The 22,116-nt window shown below is 49.6% G+C and overlaps 1 protein-coding gene across 1 annotated transcript in view; it reads right to left on the bottom strand.

The window, feature by feature from the left end:
• Nucleotides 1–1,031: 1,031 nt before the first annotated feature.
• Nucleotides 1,032–22,116, bottom strand: part of GLDN (gliomedin) — a 47,400-nt gene continuing 26,315 nt past the window's right edge. The window contains exons 3-10 of the mRNA XM_004687791.2: nucleotides 21,618–21,635; nucleotides 21,178–21,285; nucleotides 9,905–10,042; nucleotides 8,279–8,407; nucleotides 6,011–6,094; nucleotides 5,806–5,931; nucleotides 4,646–4,796; nucleotides 1,032–1,959 (exon numbers count right to left, since the gene is read on the bottom strand). Coding sequence (XP_004687848.1) covers nucleotides 1,482–1,959; nucleotides 4,646–4,796; nucleotides 5,806–5,931; nucleotides 6,011–6,094; nucleotides 8,279–8,407; nucleotides 9,905–10,042; nucleotides 21,178–21,285; nucleotides 21,618–21,635 — 1,232 coding nt within the window. The 3' untranslated portion in view covers nucleotides 1,032–1,481. The remainder of the gene's footprint in view (nucleotides 1,960–4,645; nucleotides 4,797–5,805; nucleotides 5,932–6,010; nucleotides 6,095–8,278; nucleotides 8,408–9,904; nucleotides 10,043–21,177; nucleotides 21,286–21,617; nucleotides 21,636–22,116) is intronic.

A 22,116-nucleotide genomic window follows, 5' to 3' on the forward strand; every position in this document is an offset into this window, starting at 1 on the left:
TAGGCTTGCTGGGTCATTTCTCAATTTTATGGCAGCTGCTCAACTCTGCCACTGTAGAACACAAGTAGTCACAGACTAACACATGAACACATGAGCGTCACCTGTTCCAATAAAACTTTATTAACAAAACAGGTAACGGGCTAGTTTTTCCTTAGGGACACAGTTTTTCAGTCTTGCACCACAAATAGTGCCTCTCTTCTGAAAACTGTAAAGTGCTCCCCAAAGGCAGCCAGACAAATGCCCACCCACATCCCTTAGAGCTCTGAGAGCAGAGTCCTAGCTGCAGTGGAGGAAGTCAGTGTGACCCCAGGACTCAGTGCTGTGACTGCTGCTGCACATCAGCCTGATCAGAAACTGACAGGAACCCAGGACTGGTTTCTGTTTCATTAGGAAACCTGAGCATGTCACTGGCCGTTCCTGCCTTTTGCTAATCTCAGAGCAGCAAGGAGGAGCTGAGGGTACTGGCCAGTGTAGCAGTGTGGTGGCAGATGCAGATGCAGAGAGGGGGAGTCAATTATGGGGAACAGAGTACCTCAGGCCATCAAAGCCAGTGCAGCTTTCCATGGCATCAAGTCGAGTCGCACTAAGAATTCCTCACTCAAACAATTGGGCTAATCAACATGTCCCCAGCACATGGCTAAACAAACAAGAAACCCAAATTGCAGCAAAGTTTGTGCCAGTGGTACCAGACAAGCTGCTCAGAATTCCCTCTAGTTGGGGAAACTCCTACTGCTAGGGGGAGAGGATGTCCTCTGTAGTTTTGTGGACTCCACCCCCTACTCCAGTTACTGAAACTACAGCTCCCAGCAATAGCATGGCGGGAACTGTGAGGACCCAAGGGTGGAGCTAAGCAGGCATTCTGGGACTTTTGGAGATATAAGGGAGCCATGTTAAATTCTCTCTTTCCTGGATGGCGTGGCTGGTGGCTGGCTGCTTGGCTCTTGATGAGCTTTCAGTGTGCTATTTTAGTTCCAAGTTAGCGGAGCTGGTAGGATGCTCTAGTTAACTTGTATCTCTCTCTCTCTTTTCCTTGGTTGTTCCATTTTCTTTCCCCTTTGTAAATAAACCCATTATCGAACTTTTTTGTGTGTGTCTGAAGTATAATTGGATCTTAAGCGCGCGGTTGAGGACCCACAGATAGGCAACCCAGTTCCCATTGGGTTGCCCTGTGACATTACCAGTCCTGTCAGCCAGCCCCTCCAGATGAGGGACCTGAAGGAGGGCGGGAGAAGGTCTAAGGGCAGGTAACAAATCAAGGCCAGTTTTAGAGAAATTGCTACATCTTAGTTATTTCAATTTCAAATCTGTTGTTACTTTAGAGAATCCGAATTTAAAGAGAATCTGCCAGCCACATAAATATGCATGAAATCACCACAGCGAAATATCTGGCTACCCTTAAAGACAAGTTTTTTTGGGGGGATTGGTATAAATGGTCCCAGAGAATAACTGAGATTTGCTGGGGGTGAGCAGAATGCATCCCATCACTGGTTTAATGTCTCTGACAAGAAACGCACAGGATAAAGCATTAGATGGCCATCTTCCCACGAATATAAGTGCTGGTCTCTCATATTGTATGATAACATGGCAAGAACAGACTGGGAAGTTCTTAAATCAAAGTTTGCATTGATCTGTTTCCCTCCTAACAAATCAAAGGCAAACGTTATCCTCATATCTTTGGTGTCTGTGACATAGAGAATCCCGCGGGCAATGAAGGCGTTACCGGCCTTGGACTTGGGGTACGTGGTATTGATGTGCTGCACCACAGAAAATGTCCTCTCATCCAGCTGTGCCACAAGAATGCTTGAGCCGTCCGCACTGGAAGCATAGATAATCCAAAGGCCCTTTTCATCTACAGCTAAATTGAAGTAAGTCTTGGAATTTGCAAAGAGGTACTTCCGATCAAAATACAAGGCGTTTTCCAGCTTCAGAGTTTGGGATGTTTCTTTGCCAAATTCAAATCTGAAATGTGTAAAGAAGTAGATCTGAGTCACCATCGTTGTGGAAAATGGTGACTTCCTAGGCTCCTCTATGAGTCTGTGAGTCCGTGTTTCTAATGCGTTCCCAGGTCACGCCCTTCTGCAGGCCCATCCACAGTGCTGGGGCAGCAAGGAGGTGAAAGGACAGCTGCTTGCTCAGCTGACAGAGGAAACAGGGAGGCAGGGGTGTGGTGGCAGAGACTGGACCCCCAGAGTCAGAATGAATTTACGTCTGGGTGTCCACTTGCTAAGTATCCCCGGGAAAATCCCTTACGCTCATGAATCTTCGGGTGGTTGCTGACCTCCTGAAACACCCTTTCCAGGATTTTTTTTTTTGTATTTTTTTTTAAAGTTTATTTTTACATCATTTTGCACATTTTTTTTTTTCATCTCAATTGTAATCCCCACGGGTTTCCCATCACCCTTTCCAGGATTTTTAGAGTCGACAGATGAGCTAGTTCATCCCTTTCCTTCCACAAATAAAAATGGGGTAAGTGACTGGTTCAGGAATAAAAGATGTAGTAGACTTTGGTTTCTCTAACTTCAAGTCTAGGGGGTTTTCCTCTACTCCATCCTGGGATTTTTCAGACAAGAATTTCATAACAGACTAAAGGAGAAAGTCACCATCTGTGAAGCTGATTTTCTTTTCAGGTTAAGTGACTGGGTGAATTTAGCTATGGCATGAAATCGCATGCCTCTCAGACCCTGGTGGCTGAATGACTTGGCAGATTCCAAATCAGGGCTTTAGCAAAAAGCAGTGATGATTCCAAAGGTACCTGACCCCAGGAATGAAAATTCAGGGGCACTAGGCTGAAAGAAACACTAGAGGGTGCCATTGAGCAACAAAAGGAAAGCAAAATGGGATTCTGGTTGTGACTGGAGTCTAAGAAACTGGCAGCCACAAAGGAAGCCTGAGAGCTAGGGAACAAAGGCCATCTGCCCCTCAGCTCACGGCTCTCCTTCCTCTGAATGCCTGGGGATGGGTGCCACCATTTGCCCCCATCTGGCACTGGCACCAACAGCTACAAGCTTCCAGTCAGAAAAGGGTCTCCTCTTCCCTCTCCCGGCTGTGGCATGGCATTCGGCAGTGACTCAATGTGGAACCCCCAATCTTTGCATCAGAAGTTTTGCTTCATCAGAAGACATTTTCTAGGGCTCATTCACCCTATAACTCCCCTACCACCTTCACCCTATAGACATGACAGCAGGGACCCACAGGATTAAATCAGGAGAAATGTCATGGAAGTTGTGTGTCTGGGTGTGATTGCTGAGTGGAGGTGGGTCAGCTGTCCTTTTCTGTTAGCACAGGATTCTGCCCAGTGAGGAGGCAGGGAAGACGTGTGTGTGTGTGTGGGGGGTGTCCGGTGGAGGAGGATGACAGGCAAGCATGGGAGGTGCAGTGTATCTGAGGTGGCTGTTAAACTGCACAGGACACTGGGAAGCTGTCCCGTCACAACAGAACCCACCAGTGACTTCACGGGGGGAGAGGCAGAGACCAGTCCTCTCTCGAGGTCTCGTTCCTTGTTTTAGGTGCCCAGGACCATTGTTTTTACTCCCTGATATTGGAAATATCATTTCAGATAGGGGCACAGCTGGAGGGCTGCACCATCTTTTTTTTTTTTAAAGAGATTTATTCATTTATGCATACAGAACTGGGATACAGGCCAGAGGTGCAGGGACAGTGAGAGGAGTCACCAGAGACAGAGTGGGGAGCAGAACAGGCAGATTGACTGCAATACACTGCTGAGGGGAGCAGCGGATGGGTCAGGAGAGGTCTGCCATGTGGTCACCTCCGGGGCTGGGGATCGAACTCGCACTGAAGCAGCTGTGACCAGCTTGCAGTGCTGCTTCCTAACGCGTTGTGCCACCAGGGAGGGCCCCAACTTTTTATTTTTATCAAGGACAGAAGTGACTGATGTTTCCTCTTCAATGCCAGGGAATGAGGAGGCAAGAGAGTTAGAACCTGAGTTCACAGTGCTCTTATTTGCTCAGAATGGCCAGCTTCTGCCTCTGAAGCCCAGAACCGTCTTTCTTCTTAAACCATGAAGACCAAGCTTCAGCAATTCTTGAGAAGAGGAAGCAAAAGTCTGCTGCCACCCTAGGCACAGCCTACCCAGGCGACCACTTTCCTGCCCAGGAACCCAGGGGGAGAAAGAGTGGAGGCCTGGCGAGGGCTCCTGGGGATGGCAGTGCTAAGTGAAGCCCACACCCTGGCGGGGCACTATGAGCACTGCAGGCCTTGTCAGTGATATCAGCTGTGACATGAAATGTTTGAGGGGCAAGGTTTTTCATAATAAAACCCACCTGGGGAATAGGGGATGACAAGAGGGAACTCTGGGCGCTGAGTTGCTTTCTCTTAAAGGGTGAGCAAGCTGCAGCCCTTACCACTCTGGGCTTCTCCCTGGCTCTGATCCTACTCTTAGTGTCTAGACCAGCAATAAATGCAACCCCTAGGCAGGGGTGAGACTTGGGGCTCAGTCACTGAGGCCTGTAGTTCATTCGGTCAGAAAACTCTGCTCATGCTCTGCTCGTGCACTGTGGGCAGTGATGGGAACACAGACCTCCACCCCACCGGCGGCTCACAGGTAAACCAGAGCACTATCCAGGAGGTGGTGCCGCCTGGGGTCTTTGAGAAGGTGCTGCGTCTCCCCACCACCCCCAAGACTCACCTCACGATGGTGTTGGAACCTCCTTTGTGGTAGTAGAGAGAGCTGTTGTGAACAGTATGCCCGCAGCCGTGGAAATAATACGGGAGGTGGATGAGTGTGTAGCTGCCATTCAGCAGAGAGGGCTGGTCACTGAATTCCTTCACCCGGATGCCTGGGGGAGGGAGGCCAGGAGGGGCTGTTACTGGGTTGTTTTGCCAATCAGCTTGGCAGGTGGGGAGGTGAGGAGTCAAAAGGAGGGGAGCTGAAGGGTCCTGTCCAGCCTGAAGAGCTCAGACTCCCAAACTCAAAGTCCAGTTCTCTTCTACAGAGTCCAGAACCATCTTCCCTACACAGTGGCCACCGAGTCGGTTTCGCTCCTCCCAGGGAAACTGAATCACTCTTCCCCACTGGAGTCCGGGGGACTGAGGACATTTTCTTCAGTTCCACAGAGGCCTATAGTGGGAATCGCTATTACTGGCAAGTACTCATCACCTCCTACCTCCTGGATTCCACAGCAGCATCTACTAATTCACAAAATTCCTCTTTCCTTTTGAGCCACAGCTGGTAATCCGGGAGGTCCCTCCCATCCCACTGCTGCACCTTGACGAAATTAAGAATGCCCTCTCAGTTACATCCCTGGCCCTGAGGATGGCCAGACCCCTCTGGAAGGAGGCCACGGCCACTACCACTGGCCACTCCTGACCACATACTTTGGGGCAGGATGACTAGGGGCAGCCTCAGCTACCTGTGAGATAGCACCTCCCCATCCAAAAGGTAAATGAGAATGCAGGTAGTGAGAATAAAACACCCTCCACCCCAGGAGGGGAGGGGTGCCAACTTCTGAGACAAGACAAACAGCGCAAAAGATTTCTCCTCTGACATTTCTCCTACTTCATTGTTTGGGATTCCATAGGGTCATGTGCTCCTTCTGGACTGTCTGCCTCACACCAGATAAGCTGCAGTGTGTGTGTTGGGGGGGGGGGGGGGCCAGGGTCAGTCCCATGACCTCACCTGCAAGACCCAGTGCGCTCAGCTGAGCAAAGTACCCTGCCACTTATTACTCCACACCCACCCACCAGCAGGGAGCTCAGACACTCAGACACGGAATATGCCTGGAGGCAGGTCACAGATGAAAGGTACAATTATGACACAGACACCGGCCACCTGTCAAGTGAAAGTACCTGAAAAATGTTCGGTCACCCAGATCCGTTCATCGCTCTTGTTAGCAGACTCTCTGATCCACGTCCCAAACGTCTCTGTAACTCTGAGCACCTGCGTGGGCTTTCCGATGGATGCGATCATGGATTCTGGCGAGAGAGGGAAAGGACAGCTCCCACTATGAGCTCCAGGCATCCAAGTTCCAAACTGGACGCTTTGTTTCTCTACCTGCTAGTGGGGAAAGGTGTTCATCGACTTTCTCATCTGCTTTTCCGGCCAGAGTGTCGTCATTTGATATCCCACATGCCTCCCCTGGAACAACAACAACAATCAGAGCAAAGAGGGGACACAGTGCGAGCTGCGTGTGTCTCAAGTGCTGTCTCCTCCCCTCCCCCAACCCCAGTCCCACACACCCCCCTTCGGACCGAGCCACTGCGTTTTCTGGTTGCTTGACTTTAAGGAACATCAAGTCATACACTTTCAATTTTTCTCCCTCTCAGTGAATTTCCAATGTGCTTGACTCAAGGTGGAAGAAGCAGGAAAGGAGAGGGCCAGGGAGGGATGGAGGGTGTGGACTGCTATGAAGTTAGGCCTGGGGCAGGCGAGGGCAAATTGGACTTTCTGGGAAAGGCCAGGTCCTCCTTGCCTGGGCAAATTCTAAGGGGTTCAAGTCTCCCTGTGTTTTGCTGATTAGAAAGGAACATCATTATTGTCTTTGGGGAAGCTCAGAGAAAAAAATCTGGATGTAAATCTGATGTAAAATAAGGGTGGGGCCTGGGGCCCTCCCTGATCTGGAAGCTTCTTTCTCTTGGGCTAGATGAGCCTATCTCTGAGGAGAGCAGCCTGGGGCCCTGTTCCCACTTTCCCACATGCAATCCCGCTGCCTCTGAGTTTCATCTGCAGTTTCTGCTCAGGAATTTGGACTTTGCACAAGCAAAGGACAGAGAGATCCTCCTGTTCTTAGTCCGGAGAAAGGCTCTCATTAATTTCTATTATGCCAACCTGCTTCTAAAGCTGTGGGGGCTGGAGGGGACGGGGTGTCTACAGTAATGGAATTGGAGCGGGAGAGAGGGTGAAGTTCAGATGCAGAATGCCTGGCAACTGACGACTCAGTCCTAGGAGGAGAATGGCCTCTCATTTAAAGCAGTTTTCACAACCCTGGTGCCCAACTGCTGCTGCTTCCTGTAGACAGGCATGAGGTCCCCGGTGCTACCCCTTCATGCTGCTCCAGGCACTCCTGCCACCTGCTGACCTGAAGAGCCTCCCTGGAATTAGAATCCCAAAATGCTGGGGTCAGATCTCTCCTCACGGGCAAAGGTTCCTGCTGAACACAATCTCTAAGGGGTGCTAGACAAAGAGGTGATGTAAAGGCGGGCTGGTGCCAGAGGCAGGGCAGCCCCACTGCCATTTAACACTGTGCTACCTGCTGGGCAGAATGATAATCAGCTCCCATGGAGGATGCTGTGTTGGGGAGTGACACATCTTTGAGAGCACAGATTTCCCACTCTGACAGCTGAGTTCATGCCCCTAAATGTCTTCCAGAAAAAAAAAAAAGCACCAAACTAAGACTGTTCAGCAAAATGGCAGTGAATTTCGCGGTGAGTGGGAGGGGCCCTTGGGCTCTCCTTTCTTTGTGCCCCAGAAGTGAGGGCATCAAGTTGCACCCCCCACCCCAATGTCTCAGTAGGTGAGTGGGTCCCAGGCCACCACTTTGGGGAAGTTTTAGCCTCACCATAGGAGCATTTTCCATCAAGGTGGCTTCTGAGTTCTAGTTAGCTTTCCATGCTGCTGCCATTCCTGTCACACACGGACCCAGAGATAAGTCCTCTCGGCCTCCTAGACCCAGACATCGGGAGCTTCTTGCCCTGGGTTGGCTTACCCTCAAAGTGTGAATTTCCCACCTCCGAAAGGAAGATGCTCTAAGAGCAGTGGCTTTATAGCAGGGTGTGCCTGAGTTGGAATCCCAGCTCTGTCACTTACTCAGTGGCCTTGGCCAAGCTACTTAGCTCCCTGGTGTTTCCATGTTGTAACTGTAAATTACTGACAATAATGACTCCCATATCACAGGACTGTTATGAGAACCAAACACTGTGCCTGGCCCAAGTTAGCCCTCAGAACTTAGTTGTGGCCACGGGAGCCCTGCAGTGTTTGTGGGGCTACCCAGGGCTGCCCTCAGCATCAGGCAAGCCCTTCACCGTGCCCAAAGCCAGCTCAGCCTTTGAGAAGGCTGCAGGGAGGGATGGCAAATATGGCAAGGAAGAACAAGAGTCTGACAGAAAATGAAGGAAGAAGGAGGAGGGAGAGGGGCAGAGGCCCAACCCTAAACCTGCCACCCGTATCCTTGCTCAGGCCTCCCACAAACATGCTGCAAGTGGTAACTGTGGCTCTGGGCAAAAATCTCTTCCCTTTGTTCCAAAGGGCCATGAGGTTGGGGAGAGCCTGAGAGTCAGGATCATCAGCAGGAGAGGCGAGAGCCCCCGGGGCAGGGCTGGTGACCTGGGCACTGGCCGTTGAACATGTTCGGCTGCCGAGGGCCTTTGGCTTTTCTGCTTCCAGGGGGTCCTGGGGGGCCTGGAGGGCCCGGAGGTCCAGGAGGGCCGGGCGGACCTTGGTCACCTTTGATGCCTGGAGAGAGAGTAAGTTTAGGGAGACTGATTAAAGAGCCACAGTCAGAGACTGTGTTTCGCAAGATGGACAAAGGGAACAAACACCACCCCTCCCAGAGGGCACCAGGGTGAGTGCTCTGGCAGCTGGCCCCTTCTCTTCTCTATGCCATGCTTCACAGTTCAGGTGGCCAAATGGCTGCACCCTTCGCGGGGGCTGTTGGTGTGGCACTTTCATCAACGTGCCCCTGGGCTGGGCTGGTCAGTGCTAAGCTCTCCCCTCCTGTCTTGGACTCAGCCTGGGGAGGGGAGGTACCTTTAGCTGCTCTTCCCAGTCAGGCTCTGGAGCCTTTTCAGTCCCTCCTGCGTGGGCAAGGGGGTGGCGGAGGCTGGAGGTGCTCTCTGCCCATTTTTTAAATGGCAGAGAACTATAGACAGAGCAGGCAGGAACCAGCCCACCCCTTCTCTTCTCTCTGCCAAAGGACATGTTAACTCTGGCTTGATCTCCTGAACTGGGGTGCACTCAGGAATGTTACTTTTCTGAATGTTTGTGTCACTCCTCACTTGCTCAAGCAGTGAGGGAATGCAATGCTTGGGATGCATAGATTGCCCAGATAGCAAAAGTGTAACAAGGTCATATATTTGCAAAGAATATTCACAGATATAATCCTAGCAAAAACACTTGCTATGTTTTAAGTATTTTGGGTAACAACTTCCCCTGTTTGTGAAACAAAGCAAGCGAAACATAATTTGGTCTTTCGTGGATACTCTGATCTTAGCACCTTGCCTGGCACATAGTATACAGTAAGAGCTCAGTAGCTTTTGATTGGATGGACAGACAATGACTTGGGTCATTACTCCAAGCATCTATCACCTTGGCTTCTTGAGGCCAATTTACTAATTTTCACATTCATATTTCCAAGTCCCTAATTTATAAAAGCTGCTCTCTGATAATAAATATACAACCAGGCAGCTTTGATTTTATGATATAAATAGCATCTAGAATTCTGTGTTTTTAAAATTATTCTCCTCTATGATCATTCACTTTCATCTTTTTTCCACTGTGTCTTTCTGGGGCTCCTACTCCTCCACTATCTCCCTGCTGAAAGGAGATCAGCAACCACATTTGCCCCAATTCTATGTCAAAAAGCTTAGGATAAGGGCCTGGGGACTGTGAAGAAAATACCTGTGCTTTCTGTCAACTGATGTTAAACTGCTTGCTTTCCTGTCCTGTTCTGGATTGTGCTGGATTTAATAGCTACATGGGAAAAGCAAACACCCTTCAGTCTGATTCAAACCAGTTACAATGTCCAGATCTGAATTATCTACAAGATTTGTTCTTCCAAAACCTGGGGTAACATGCAAGTCTTCTCTGTGAAAGCACAGAACTCTAAAGCATGGTGCAGATCAGAGTACCACATCAGTTGGAGGAGGAGAGAGGACCCAGAGCAGCCTCAACTAACTCCAGGCAGGCCTCTGGGCCTGCTCTCCCTGGACACAGATGGAACTGGCCTCTTACCTTCAGGGAGCACATCGTTGGACACATCCCCTTTGTCCCCCTTTTCACCTTTCTGCCCTGCGGGGCCCTCATTTCCAGTCAAGCCCAGTTCACCAGGGTCTCCCTTTTCCCCTGGACTTCCTGTAGCTCCAGGAAGACCTGAGGGAGAAAAACAGATGTACACCTTCTTGTGTAAGAAATTCTGACACACTACTTTGTGGCATTGTATTTTGTAATTTTAAGGGGAAACAGGTTCAAAAACCAAATACATAACACTCATCATCATGGCAGGACAGTGGCGCAGTCATAAAGTCATTAGAACACAAGATTCCCAGGGGGCTCTGTTGGAACATTTGTGCAGACACGGGCTGGGACACTAGGTGGGGGTTGGGGGGGTGGAGGAGGGAAACTCAAGGGCAGGAAGAAGTCAGGTCTCATCAGAGGTCTGTGCCCGCCCCCTCTCCAAGGATGCCGAAGCTCTGGAGGGCTGGGGTCAGTGCCACGTGGTGCCAGATCATCTAGCTTATTCCTCACACATATGGGAGTAGGCCAGTTGTCCTTCTGTAACAGGTACAGGTTACATGGACTCTGCCCCCACTCCAGATACTGGAACTACTAATCCCATCAATAACAAGGAGAAGCACGCTGGGACGTGAGGGCGGAGCTGAGCAGCCAGGTTGGGATAAAGCCGGACATGTGGGCTCTGGGGGTCTCTTGGCCTGGTGGTTCGCGGCTGATCTTTTTGGCTCTCGATCGGTTTTCAGTGTGCTGGTGGAGTCCAAGTCAGCAGAACTGGTAGGACATTCTAGTTAACTTGTATTTCTCTCCCTTCTTCCCTGGGTTATTCCTTTACCTTTCTCCTTACTATTTAACCTTTTTGAGTGTGTCCATAATACGATTGAATCGTAAGGGCGCGGGTGAAGACCCACAGACAGCTAACCCAATAACCCAATTCACATTGGGGTGCCCTGTAACACTTCCTCTCACTTTCTAGATGTGAGAACTAAGGTCGACAGTGATTATAACCGATGTGAGCGAAGGCTACGCCCTTCTGATTCCACGGCCGGCCCCCTTTTTCTGTGACATTCTATTACAAGTGCTTTTAATAACAATGGCAAAGTGGCTTTAGGGTAGGCCCTTAGAGGAGTGAGGACGGTGTACTCAACTACAATGGGGGAAGTTCCTGCCTCTGCTCCTGGGGAGCCATCACCACCAGAACTGTGGCAAGAAAGAGCCAAGGCCAAGGTGAGGACGCAGGTCAGCCCTGGACCACGGGCGGCACGGCGCACCAAGCTCTGGGAGAAACATGGGCGAGGTACGTGGCACTGCCGGCTGGCCCACTGCTGGCAGGCTGGGGCAGGACGGCAACACGGGAGGAGCAGGAGGAAACTTGCTCCGTCTGAAAAGGGCACCTATGTGAAACCTAAGATAACATTCTCAAAAATGAAATACTCAGAGCTTCCTCTGAAAGATCAGAAATAACACCCCTCATTACTTTTATTTCACAGGGCCCTGGCATCCTAGCCCTGGCAAAGCAAGGAAAAGCGAACAAAAGGCATCTGGATGGAAAAGGATGAGTGAGATTGTCATTATCAGCAGATAGCATGATTATTTAAGTAGATTTTGTCACAAGCTAAGCAACCTCTATCGTCAGACATATTCCGGATGGAGGGGAAATGCCCTGGAAAGTCAGAATTTCCACGCTAGCCCATTTTATGACCCCCCTTTTTTGTATGATCAAAATATTGCAAGCAACCATCAGTTTCCTATTGGACTGACTTAAGGTGCTGCTTGGCTCAGGCAGGCAAGCGTTGCCCTAGGATGGAAAAGTTCTCTTAAAAAATATTACAACTGGATAATTAATAAAAACAATTATAACAATATTATAAGACAAGGCAATACTAAAATAATCAGAATTCTTTTACTGTGCGCCTGGATGAGAATCCAAATCCCATCTCTCTACTATCTCACATAAGCCTTCTATTCAGTTTCTAAAGTACTACTTAAGTTTTCTGTTGTCTAAACTTCAAATAAGGAACCTCACCCAAATCCTCTATTTAGCTTTTGAGGAACCTTACTGTATCTCTGTGATTGACTTTCAAGAGAATACTCCACCCTAGCCCACGACCTTACTTTATCCTTCTTCACATTTCCACCCAGTCTCCACCCTAACCCTCGACTTTGTTTTACCCTCTAAGATGTCTTAGTAAAAATGAAGGTCATAGAATAGCATTTTAGATTTAAAGGAATTGTTATTTTTAGCCAACCAACACTAAACAATGTTAACTTTAATTTTTATGGACTTATCTTAATTTTAGTAGATCAATAATGTTATAATCTTAACTGAAGGTCTATAATCTTAACTGCTCTCAGAGGAAATATTATCATATTGTAACAGGGTGGTCCCTAAGAAAAGGGAAGTTCCAGGTTCCCTGCCCACCCAGATGGAGGGTGGAGCTGAGCAGAGAAAAAGGAGAGGGAGAAAAAGGAATGAGAAGAGAGATGAGAAGGAAATGAAGCTGGATGGAGAACAAGGAGGAGATCTAAGGAAGCCACATGGAGCAGCAAGCATGTGAGGAAGAAACCAGGCTTGTTTCCTGACCCTGGACTGGTTAAGGCAGATGTGGGTGAGATACCTGTAGGGAGGTGACTATGGCAGTGTTTATACTGATTTTGATTTTTCTTTTATGATCTCAGATTTGTCTGGCCATGTCTGACCCTTTTCCATGGGTCCTGGCCAGAAGGTGTTTTAGTCTAGTGGCAGCTTTCAGGCCTTGCTTTGGGCCAATCCCTTTTGGGTTGACTTTTGCCCACGAGGGGATGGGTAACTTCAGGTGCTTGATTTAGAAGTTGTATTAAAGTCCCTTTTCATTAAAGTTTTATATGTTTTGTTTTGTTGCGGCAGATGGCAGAACCCACTTAGAGCAGGCAGGTTTTGGGAGCTTCAGGAGTGCCCCTCTCTCTCCCCTGTCCTCTAACAGAATTGGGGTGCCCTGTAACAATCTCAGCCCCATTCATATGTTAATTGTTGCCTAAAGTGTATAAAATGAACTGCTAAAGGCAGAACAGGAAGACTTGCACCCAACTCCAACTCCTGTGTCTTCCTCGCGCCGCTCCCCTTTTCCCTCTTAGGAATCTCCACTTGCTAATGCCGCTCCCACCTTGAGACCCTCCCTGTTCTGCACCCCAACTTTGTGTGATTGGGGCTGGTCCCTGACAAGATTTCATGGAAATCTGTATAAGAGCAACTAGCAACCAGAGGGCTTGGGGACACTGCACCCTGACAAGGAATGTGAATGCCTGGCTTATGCAAGAGGACCACCAGGTCTGGGTCAAGCATGACCCCCAGTGCAGGGACCTTTTGCTCATTTTGACAATAGCCTCCTGGGATTATTGCTCAATAGAGGTTTTGCTCAAGTGGCAGAGATTTCAGGCAACAAGGAAAGAGCCAGAGGCATATTTTAGGGCAAAGAATCCTTTTGTTCCACTTAAAGTCTATAACCAACAGAGTTTAGGGCCTATGAACCTTTCTAAATTCCCTCGTAGCCACTGGCCTTTCTAGCCTCTGGCTCAGAGACGCCTTCAACCCTAACCTACTGCCCCACCAATGTGGCCAGTCTCCATTCCCCAACTGTCTTCTTTCTGGAGCTGCAACTGGGGGGAGGTCAGAGCTCCTAGCAGGCCTCTCACAACAATGCTCCCTGCCGGCGATCATCAGAACTTGCTGGAAAGTGGTCCCCTCACTCAAGAGGGGATCTCTGCTTGCACAGACGTTCTTTTCTCAGCGTTTAAATAGGCAACCCCGCATATTATGTGAAGGACACAAAAGAGGAGGACGTTGCCAGAGTCCACCCTGGCACAGTGAACGGGGTATAACTGATACTTCGAAAGGTTTTGCATGCCCAGATTTAGCAAAGCTCAGGGAAATGGTATCTCCTAGTTATTTCAGGGTTTTCTTTTTCAGGCATTTATTCCAGTCACAAAGAGCCTTTCTGCATCATCATCTGATCTCTCTTCTCTCCTTCTACTCTTTCCTCTTATGCCTTTGTTTTCTTTATGGACATGTGTGAAATAGGGAAACTTTCATACTATAAAGCAGCTGTCACACACCCATCCCCGGGGTGGGTTGCAGGAGGGGGGGGGCAGGGGTCAGGTATTTAAAACTAATATTAAAGACCTTGCATAAGGGTGCGACTTCACTCTCTCAGCTGGGTGAGCATGACCATTTTTTTTTTTTAAGATTTATTTATTTATGCATACAGAACTGGGATACAGGCCAGAGGCGCAGGTGGTGAGAGGATTCACCAGGGACAGAGTGGGGAGCAGAACAGGCAGATCGACGAAGTACACTGCTGAGGGGAGCAGCGGGCGGGTCAGGAGAGGTCTGCCGCGCCATGTGGTCACCTCCGGGGCAGGCGGGAATCGAACTCATGCAGAAGTGGCTCCAGCTTCTGAGAGCTTTAACCCACTGTGCCACCAGGGAGGGCCGAGCATGACCATTTTAAAGCTTTCCTTAAGAAGGGGTTAGTCTGTCTGTGAGCATCACCTCTGAGATTTTCCCTTGTCTCTACTGATGCAACCACCTTGGCCAGACACGGGCTGTGGCAGGTACACAGACTCCTCCGTGCTCACTGGGGAAGGCCCAGGTGTGGCACTGCCTGCCCTGCCTGACTCAGCACACAGGGACACGGTCACATTGTGCTGTGTGGCCCCTGATCCTGTCTGTCCCAGGACACCTGCAGGCAGCAGGCTAGACATTCTGCCAGAGAACAGCCAGATTCGGCTTGCCTAACTCATGTGCTAAAAGCGACTCTTGCTATTTTTCATCCCCATTAGCACCCACTCAAAACCAGCCCTTTCGCCAGCTTTAGAGTTTGGGGTTGTGTGATGTCACTGGGGTCAATTCCATCATCTTCTCAGCAGGGGATGAGGGAGGACAGTGTATTTTTGGCAGGACCAGCTGTCACAGACTGAGGCTGGGGAAGGGGTGTCATCAAAATCCAGATCCAAGACTGGGATGAATAAAGGAAGGTGTTTATTTCTGCTTTCCTGAGGATTTGGTTTTTAGAGAAGACACAGCAGCCTTAACTATTAAGTGAGAAGCATAAGGGGGACAGATGGAGAGAAAGAAAATACTTGGGTTTCAGGCACTAGAATGTCAAACTGCACAGAAGATGCTAGTTGCAAAACTGACAACATTTACATCTCTTTTAGGTCTAATTCTCTCCAAATCTTAAGTCATTGTTTTCAAATGAACACAGTCATTTCCTCTTTGTTTTCTTTTTTGTCTAGAGCCAACTTTTTCTTTACTGTTTTTGGAAACAATAACAACAGTTAACACTAATATAACACTTATTGTCAGGCCCTATTTTAGGCTCTTTATAAACATTAACTCATTTACTCTTCCTAATAATATGATGAGGTTGATACCAGATAGTCCCTTTAATGCGGATATGGACACAGAGAGTCAGAACTTGCAAAAGGGGGCGCAGCCAGTAAGGGGAAAAGCCAGGATTCAAACCAAGTCCCTGGCTCTCTCTGGCTGTGTGCTGTTCTAACAGCATCCTTAAGGTCAGAAATGATTCGCTTTGATTCTTCAGTCTCCTCAAAACAACAGCTAAGCTGCATCTTTTAAACTGAATTCATCAGGTTAGTCTTCTCAAGAACCTACAGCCTGGGCTTTCCTCTGACTCTGCTAGCAGAAAGAAAGAAACTAGACTGCAATCTCACAGCAGACACATATATTAATTTAAAACGGATCAAAGAATCCGTAAGAGGTAACACGTGAGGTCATAAAATGCATAGGAGAAAACATAAGTAATATGCTTCATGACATTGGCTTTAGTGATGTCTTTGAGGACTGGACTCCAAGGTCAAGAAAAACAAGAATGAAAGTAAACAAATGGAGCTACATCAAACTTTTCAGCTTCTGCAGAATTAAACTATCTATCTTTAAAGTTAGACAGAATTAAACTATCCTTACAAAAGACATCCTACTGGGCCCTGCCTGGTGGCGCAATGGGTTAGGACGCAGCACTGCAAGCCAGCTGAAGAGGCGTCAGTGAGAGTTTGATCCCCAGCCCTGGAGGTGACCCACATGGTGCAGCAGATCTCTCCTGACCTGCCCGCTGCTCCCCTCAGCACTGGACTGTCGATCTGCCTGTTCTGCTCCCCACTCTGTCTCTGGTGAATCTTCTCACTGCCCCTGTACCTCTGGCCTGTACCCCAGTTCTGATGCATAAATAAATAAATCTTTAAAAAAAAAGAAGACATCCTACTAATGGGAGAAAATACCTGCATATCATACATCCAACAAGAGGTGGATGTTCAAGATCTACCAAAAAATTCACATAACGCAACAAAAAGAAAATAACTTAATAGAAAAAAAATGGGTAGAAGAGCTGAATAGGAGCTTCTCCACAGAAGACAGACAGCAAGCACCAGAAAAGATGCTCATCATCGCTTATCACCAGGGAAATGCAAATCAAAAGTGAGCTGCCACCTCACACCTGTGAGAATGGCCACAGCAAAAAGACCAAAAACAAGAAGTGTTAGTGTGAGTGTGAAGAAAAGGAACCTTTGTACGCTATTGGTGGGAATGTAATCTGCTCCAGTCTGTACTGTAAACAGCATAGAGGTTTCTGAAGTCCTTAAAAATAGATCATCATAGGATCTAGCAATCCCTCCCTGAGATTTCTACATGAAGCATGCAAAACACTGATTTGAGGAATCTATGCTAAGTGAAGTCAAAGGAGATGGATAAACATCAAATGATTTCTCCCATAAATGGAACAGAAAAAAACAAAGTAAAGGTAGAGGCTGAACCAATCCCCCAAATGAACCCTTGCATTCTGACGGCAGAACTCAGTTACCAGACTGAGGTTACCAGAGGGGAGGGAGGGGGGCAGCAGAGTAGGAAGGAGGCCCAATTAATCATACTACGGTGGTGGGCATAGTGTGGTGATTCACATATGAAGAAATGTCAACTGGCACTCCTAAACACACAGTGATGTCACCTCACTTAAAAAAAATAAATAAAAAGGAAAAAGAAAGCGGATTGTAAAAGAAGGTGATATAGTGAGCCTCTGGTAGGGTGGTAATAAATGTGGCTATTCACTGCTGGTGGTGGTGTTGGGGGGTGGTAGGGGGGGAGGGGAGGCGGGGCTTGCCGCTCACGGGCACGGTAAAGCCTGACCAAGTCCTGTCTCTGTGGTCCACAGACCTTTTTTCCTGTTCTTGGCTACAGCACTTGTGGTTCCCTCTTTCTGGGCTGCACTCCACTGCTCCCTGTCCCACCCCTGTCTGGCACACCACAGTTACCCTCGCCCCTCCTTTCCGGTAGCCTCATCCTGTGTGAGACCTGCAGGGCCTTCCTGGGAGATGACAAGAGGCCTGACTACTCATCTGAAGGCCCTGACCTTGGGGCCCAGGTGGTCCTCACCCCACCCAGTCAGCCCTCTGGGGCTGTCTCTCCAGCCCTCACCCTTCAGGTCTGACCGCAGACATTACCTCCTGCCCACTGCCCTCTGTTCTGCACCCCGGAACACCCTATTCTCACCTTCACGGCTGTATCTCACAACTTGATTGCAAATGTTTTTGATTATTGACGCTTAATGTTTGCCTCCCCGCCAAAGAGGGAAAGTTCTAGAACAGTGACTGCATGCTATTTTTTGCTTCCCCGCAAGCACTTGGAATCAGCTCAAGAAGTACTTGCTGATGAGCATTCCCACCCTCTCCTGTGTCTGGTCATCAGGCTCCTCTGCCAGCTCATCACCTTCTAGCTGTCACTAGAGGTTGTTGTTCTTGGGGCTGGATCACGTGGCCTCTGTTATCTCCCTAAGTGACGGCACTCGCCCCGTGGCCTCACGTGGCCCTCTGATGGACATCTCTGGCTGCAGCCCCTCATCAAGTCCCACTGATATCACCTGCAAGTCTTACAGCCTCTCAAATTCAACAAAGCTCTTGCTGAGCTCATGACATTCACTCTGAAGCTGAGCTGGGTCCAGGTTCCTCTCCTCAGCAAAGAGCAATCAGAGAACAGAGACCTTGGAGTTGATCCTGGGGTCTCCCTCCCACTTCTTCCTTCTATGCTCCCACCACCTGGTACTACTGATTTTGCCCCCCGAAATACCACTCTACTCCATCAGTCCTTCCATACCCTCGTTGTCGGCCCTTCCACTTGCACTGGGAATAGACTCTCAGCTGTCTCCCTGCCCCGACTCCCTGCTCCTTCCATTGTGCTCAAGCAGCAGCTGCACTGTTATTCTAGAAAGGCACAACTTCTCATAGCTCTCTCTCTCCTACTTAAAGCCCCTCAGTGGATTCTCAGAATAAAACCACTTCCCCTCTGTGGCGCTGCCACTTTGATGCCTGCTCCTCCCTGCACTGAGTGCTGGGTAGGCTGGGAACCAGCCAAGGGCTCAGGAAGGGGAGGGGGGAGGGAGGGGAGTGAGGGGGGGCACGCTCAGCCACAGGGGGCCTTCAGCAAGGTAACCCGGGCGGGCACTGCCCTAGCGCTAGAATCCGACCAGTCTGAGATGGCTTAGGGCTGAGGAAAGCTTCTAACAATCTCCTTCCATAGAGTCAGGCTCTTCAAACAGCCTTTGTCTTTCTGCATCCAGGAAGGCGGGTAGTCTCCCCTCCCCCTGGCACGGGGCAAGAACTCTTGGCGTGGTGCCCCGGGTGACTCAAATTCTATCCTCAACCTTGGCAGAGTCTTGGTTCTAAGATTGCTGGTCTCTAGAGGTACCCCCTTCCCCTACTGGGAGACTGCTGGGCTGGGGGTGCTGGGGGGAAGCCTGCATCTTTGCTGCAGTTCCTATGGATTTGGTGGGCCCCACGGATAAACAGAAGCCAGCGCTGTCTCACTGTCTGCTGCTGTCTCATGTTGCAAAATCCACCCTTCCTGCCTGCAGCCTCCCTCAGCCCAGCTGCCAAGGCGGTTCCCTCGCCCAGTGGGAGCATGGGCCTGAGTGCAAAACAGAGCTCTTCAAATGCCCAGAGTGGCCTGATTTTGCCTGGAACTCTCCAGTCTCTACTTAGCCATGTGCCCCCTGCAACTCCTGTCTACTGCCCTGGCCTCCATGCTGCTCCTCAGACTCTGTAGGCACACAGGACTCACTCCCATGCCCGCACACAGCCGGAGACGCCTTCCCTGGCTCCCGAGAGGGGCTTATTCGGAGGTCTGTCCCACGGTCTTATCTGGCCTCCCAGCCTCATACAGGCCCTGCAAACACTCCCCTTGCTGGTTTTTTTTTTTTTTAAGATTTATTTATTTGTACATACAGAACTGGGGTACAGGCCAGAGGCGCAGGGGCGGTGAGAGGCTTCACCAGAGACAGAGTGGGGAGCAGAACAGGCAGATCAACGAAGTACACTGCTGAGGGGAGCAGCGGGCGGGTCAGGAGAGGTCTGCCGCGCCATGTGGATCTCCTCCGGGGCAGGCGGGAATCGAACTCGTGCGGAAGTGGCTTTAGCTTCTCAGTGCAGTGCTTTAACCCGCTGCGCCACCAGGGAGGGCCCCCCTTGCTGTTTTTTAACTTAAAGCTCAGCACCATATGGCAATGATATATTCTACTTAGTTATCTTTTTTATTGTTCACCTGCTCAGACTAGAAAGTAAGCTTCATGACAGCAGCGATTTTGTCAGCTTTGTCATTTGTAGAACAGGACCTGCCCCGTGACTATGTGCTACATAAGCAGAGCAACCTTTCTTTCCCGCTCTTGCTGCACGCTAAACACATCTACAAAGCTGGGGATCTGTTCTGAACATGCCTGAAAATCACCCTGCCCTCACCTGCCCCTTGCCCAGGGCTAGCACAGTGGCTTCTCCCCGAAGGGGACCTTCCTAATATACTCTGCTGTTTCGTCAGGACTGGGTCACATTTTGGGGGTCTTCATGGGATAAGCCAAATATCTGCACATGACAGTGATTATTATTCAGCACTGACATTATTCATCTATAGTTCTCATGATTATCTGACATGTTTCCCTTCCTTAATTCTGGCCCTAATTGCGGCCTTCTGTGGCCTGAGCCGGCTTGGCTCACGTGTGCCTGTGTTCACAGAGGTTGTCCCAAATGGCAGCATCTCTTAACAATCCTCTCCATCTCCAATGGCTCTCACTTAAATTGCTTAAGGGACTAAGTGTACCACCTGGCAGCATTTTCTAGCAGTTCTGCTGACGCAGGGCCTGTCTGTATGAACTGGGGTAGCAGAGCCCGGGGATGAAGCAGCACCTCTGCCCGCCACAGTGGCCCTGACTGGTGGCTAAGAGCCCGGCCTTCCTAGAAGCCTGCTGAGCACCCGTGCTCCGGCTCGCCCTGTGTTCTTCCCTCAGTGAATCTGCATAGGCCTTCTCCATAGGTCCCCTGAACTGGTACTCAGAGCCCCACAGACCCTGCCTGAGTACCCTGCCTGGGTACTTTGGGGCATCTGCTCCAGAGATGGCAGTGCTGCCACTCATGGCAGGGCAGGGCAGGCCCCTCAGAGACGCCAGCCATGTCTCTGTGAAGAGTCTGGACAGCAAAGCCTGACAGCTGGGGCCACACGGCCTGAATGCAGGCTGCAGGGAGGCCAGGTGCTGCTGTTCTCAAAATGTTCTAGCTCTTCCTCTAGCCAGAGAACCAAGGGGCTGACACCACCAACTGACTCTTGGTAAAACACAGGATTTGGGGCCCTCCCTAGTGGTGTAGTGGGTTAATGCACAGCACTAAGAAGCTAAAGCCACTTCAGCATGAGTTTGAACCACACCCTGGAGCTGGTCCACATGGCACGGCAGACCTCTCCTGACCCTCCCACTGCTCCCCTCGGCAGTGTTCTTCGGCAGTTCTGCCTATTCTGCTCCCCACTCTGTTTCTGGTGAATCCTCTCACTGTACCTGTGCCTCTGACCTGTATCCCAGTTATGTATGTACAAATACATAAATCTTAAACACACACACACACACAGAATTTGCCAGGTGGTGAGAGGGAAAGGCAGGAGGCAACCTTCCAACAATCCTGGGGAGCACACACCGCACAGCTCCTGTCCTTCCACCTTTGAGGCTGCACAGGAGCAAGCAGGAGGTTGGTGATAACTTCTCAGGGAAAGTGCTGTCCCATTTGGGGCTAAGCCTTTATCAGAGCTGGACCCACAACAGAGTGCCCCGAACACCAGGGGCTTCCAGGCATGAGTTAAATTAGCCTTGCAAGCAGGGATGCAACACTTGAGCCCAGTGCCCACAGCCTTTGTTCTTTCAAAACACAACCATGGAGAAATGTGGCAAAGAAATAAAGTAGAAAAACTGCCCAAATACCCATTTTTCCTCTTTTTCCATTGGCTCCTTTTTCACCCTTTGGGCCCTGGGGCCCAGGCAATCCATCTGAGCCATTGAATCCTGGTAACCCACTGACTCCCGGAGGCCCTGCATCAAAACATGGAAAAACAGAAATAATGAAAATTATGCCCACTGAAGTTAATGAGATTTCTTCTAGCCAAAGATGTAGGGTCTTCCCCAGATTCGCTCCTGCTTCTTCCCTTCTCTCTCTTAGCTGCACTGACAGGTGAGGACCTGTGATAGCAGGTTACTAAGTGGAGTGACCAGAGGGCTGGTGATTAAAGTAGAAAGAAAGCAGGGGTTGTGATCACGGTCAGGGCTGCCTCCTGACTCTCCCCTCCTCAGGCTTTTCTGAAGGGTTCTGGGGAACCCGCCACCCATATCCTCCCCACGAAATAGGAAGGCCCATGGGCTCTTACCTGGTGGCCCAGGCGGTCCTACAACAGAAACAGAAATTTAGATGATACACCAACGTTGAAAGAAAGCAAAGCCTGTACCATAACCCCAACCCCCCACCCACAAAAAAACAAAAACAAAAACAAAGACTATCTTTGTCCCTTAAAATAAACGAATCACTTAGTGGCCCTACAGTGCCAATCCATGTCTTTTTTTTTTTTTCTCCCAAATTCGGTATATTTGCCCCTCAAATCTTTTAAAACCCATTATCAGTTACAATCATTTCTGCTTCAATGGATAATTTCTGAGCTGGCTTGACTATAGATTCACCCATCAGTCATTTCTCAAGCAAAAATAAGGTGTGGTGATGAAGCAAGCAGGCACTGGCCCAGCCCTGACATAGGGTATGTCTCAGCAAGCTGGGGCTGTGTGAGCACAGTCCTGGGGTTCCATCCTACTTGCTTGTCTCCTCTAGGCTGCAGGGGAAAATAAGGCAGAGGCTGTTCCCCAGGTTTCCAGTCT

The sequence above is a fragment of the Condylura cristata genome, unplaced genomic scaffold (assembly GCF_000260355.1).
Source record: "Condylura cristata isolate star-nosed mole 26May11 unplaced genomic scaffold, ConCri1.0 scaffold00023, whole genome shotgun sequence".
Lineage (NCBI taxonomy): Eukaryota > Metazoa > Chordata > Mammalia > Eulipotyphla > Talpidae > Condylura > Condylura cristata.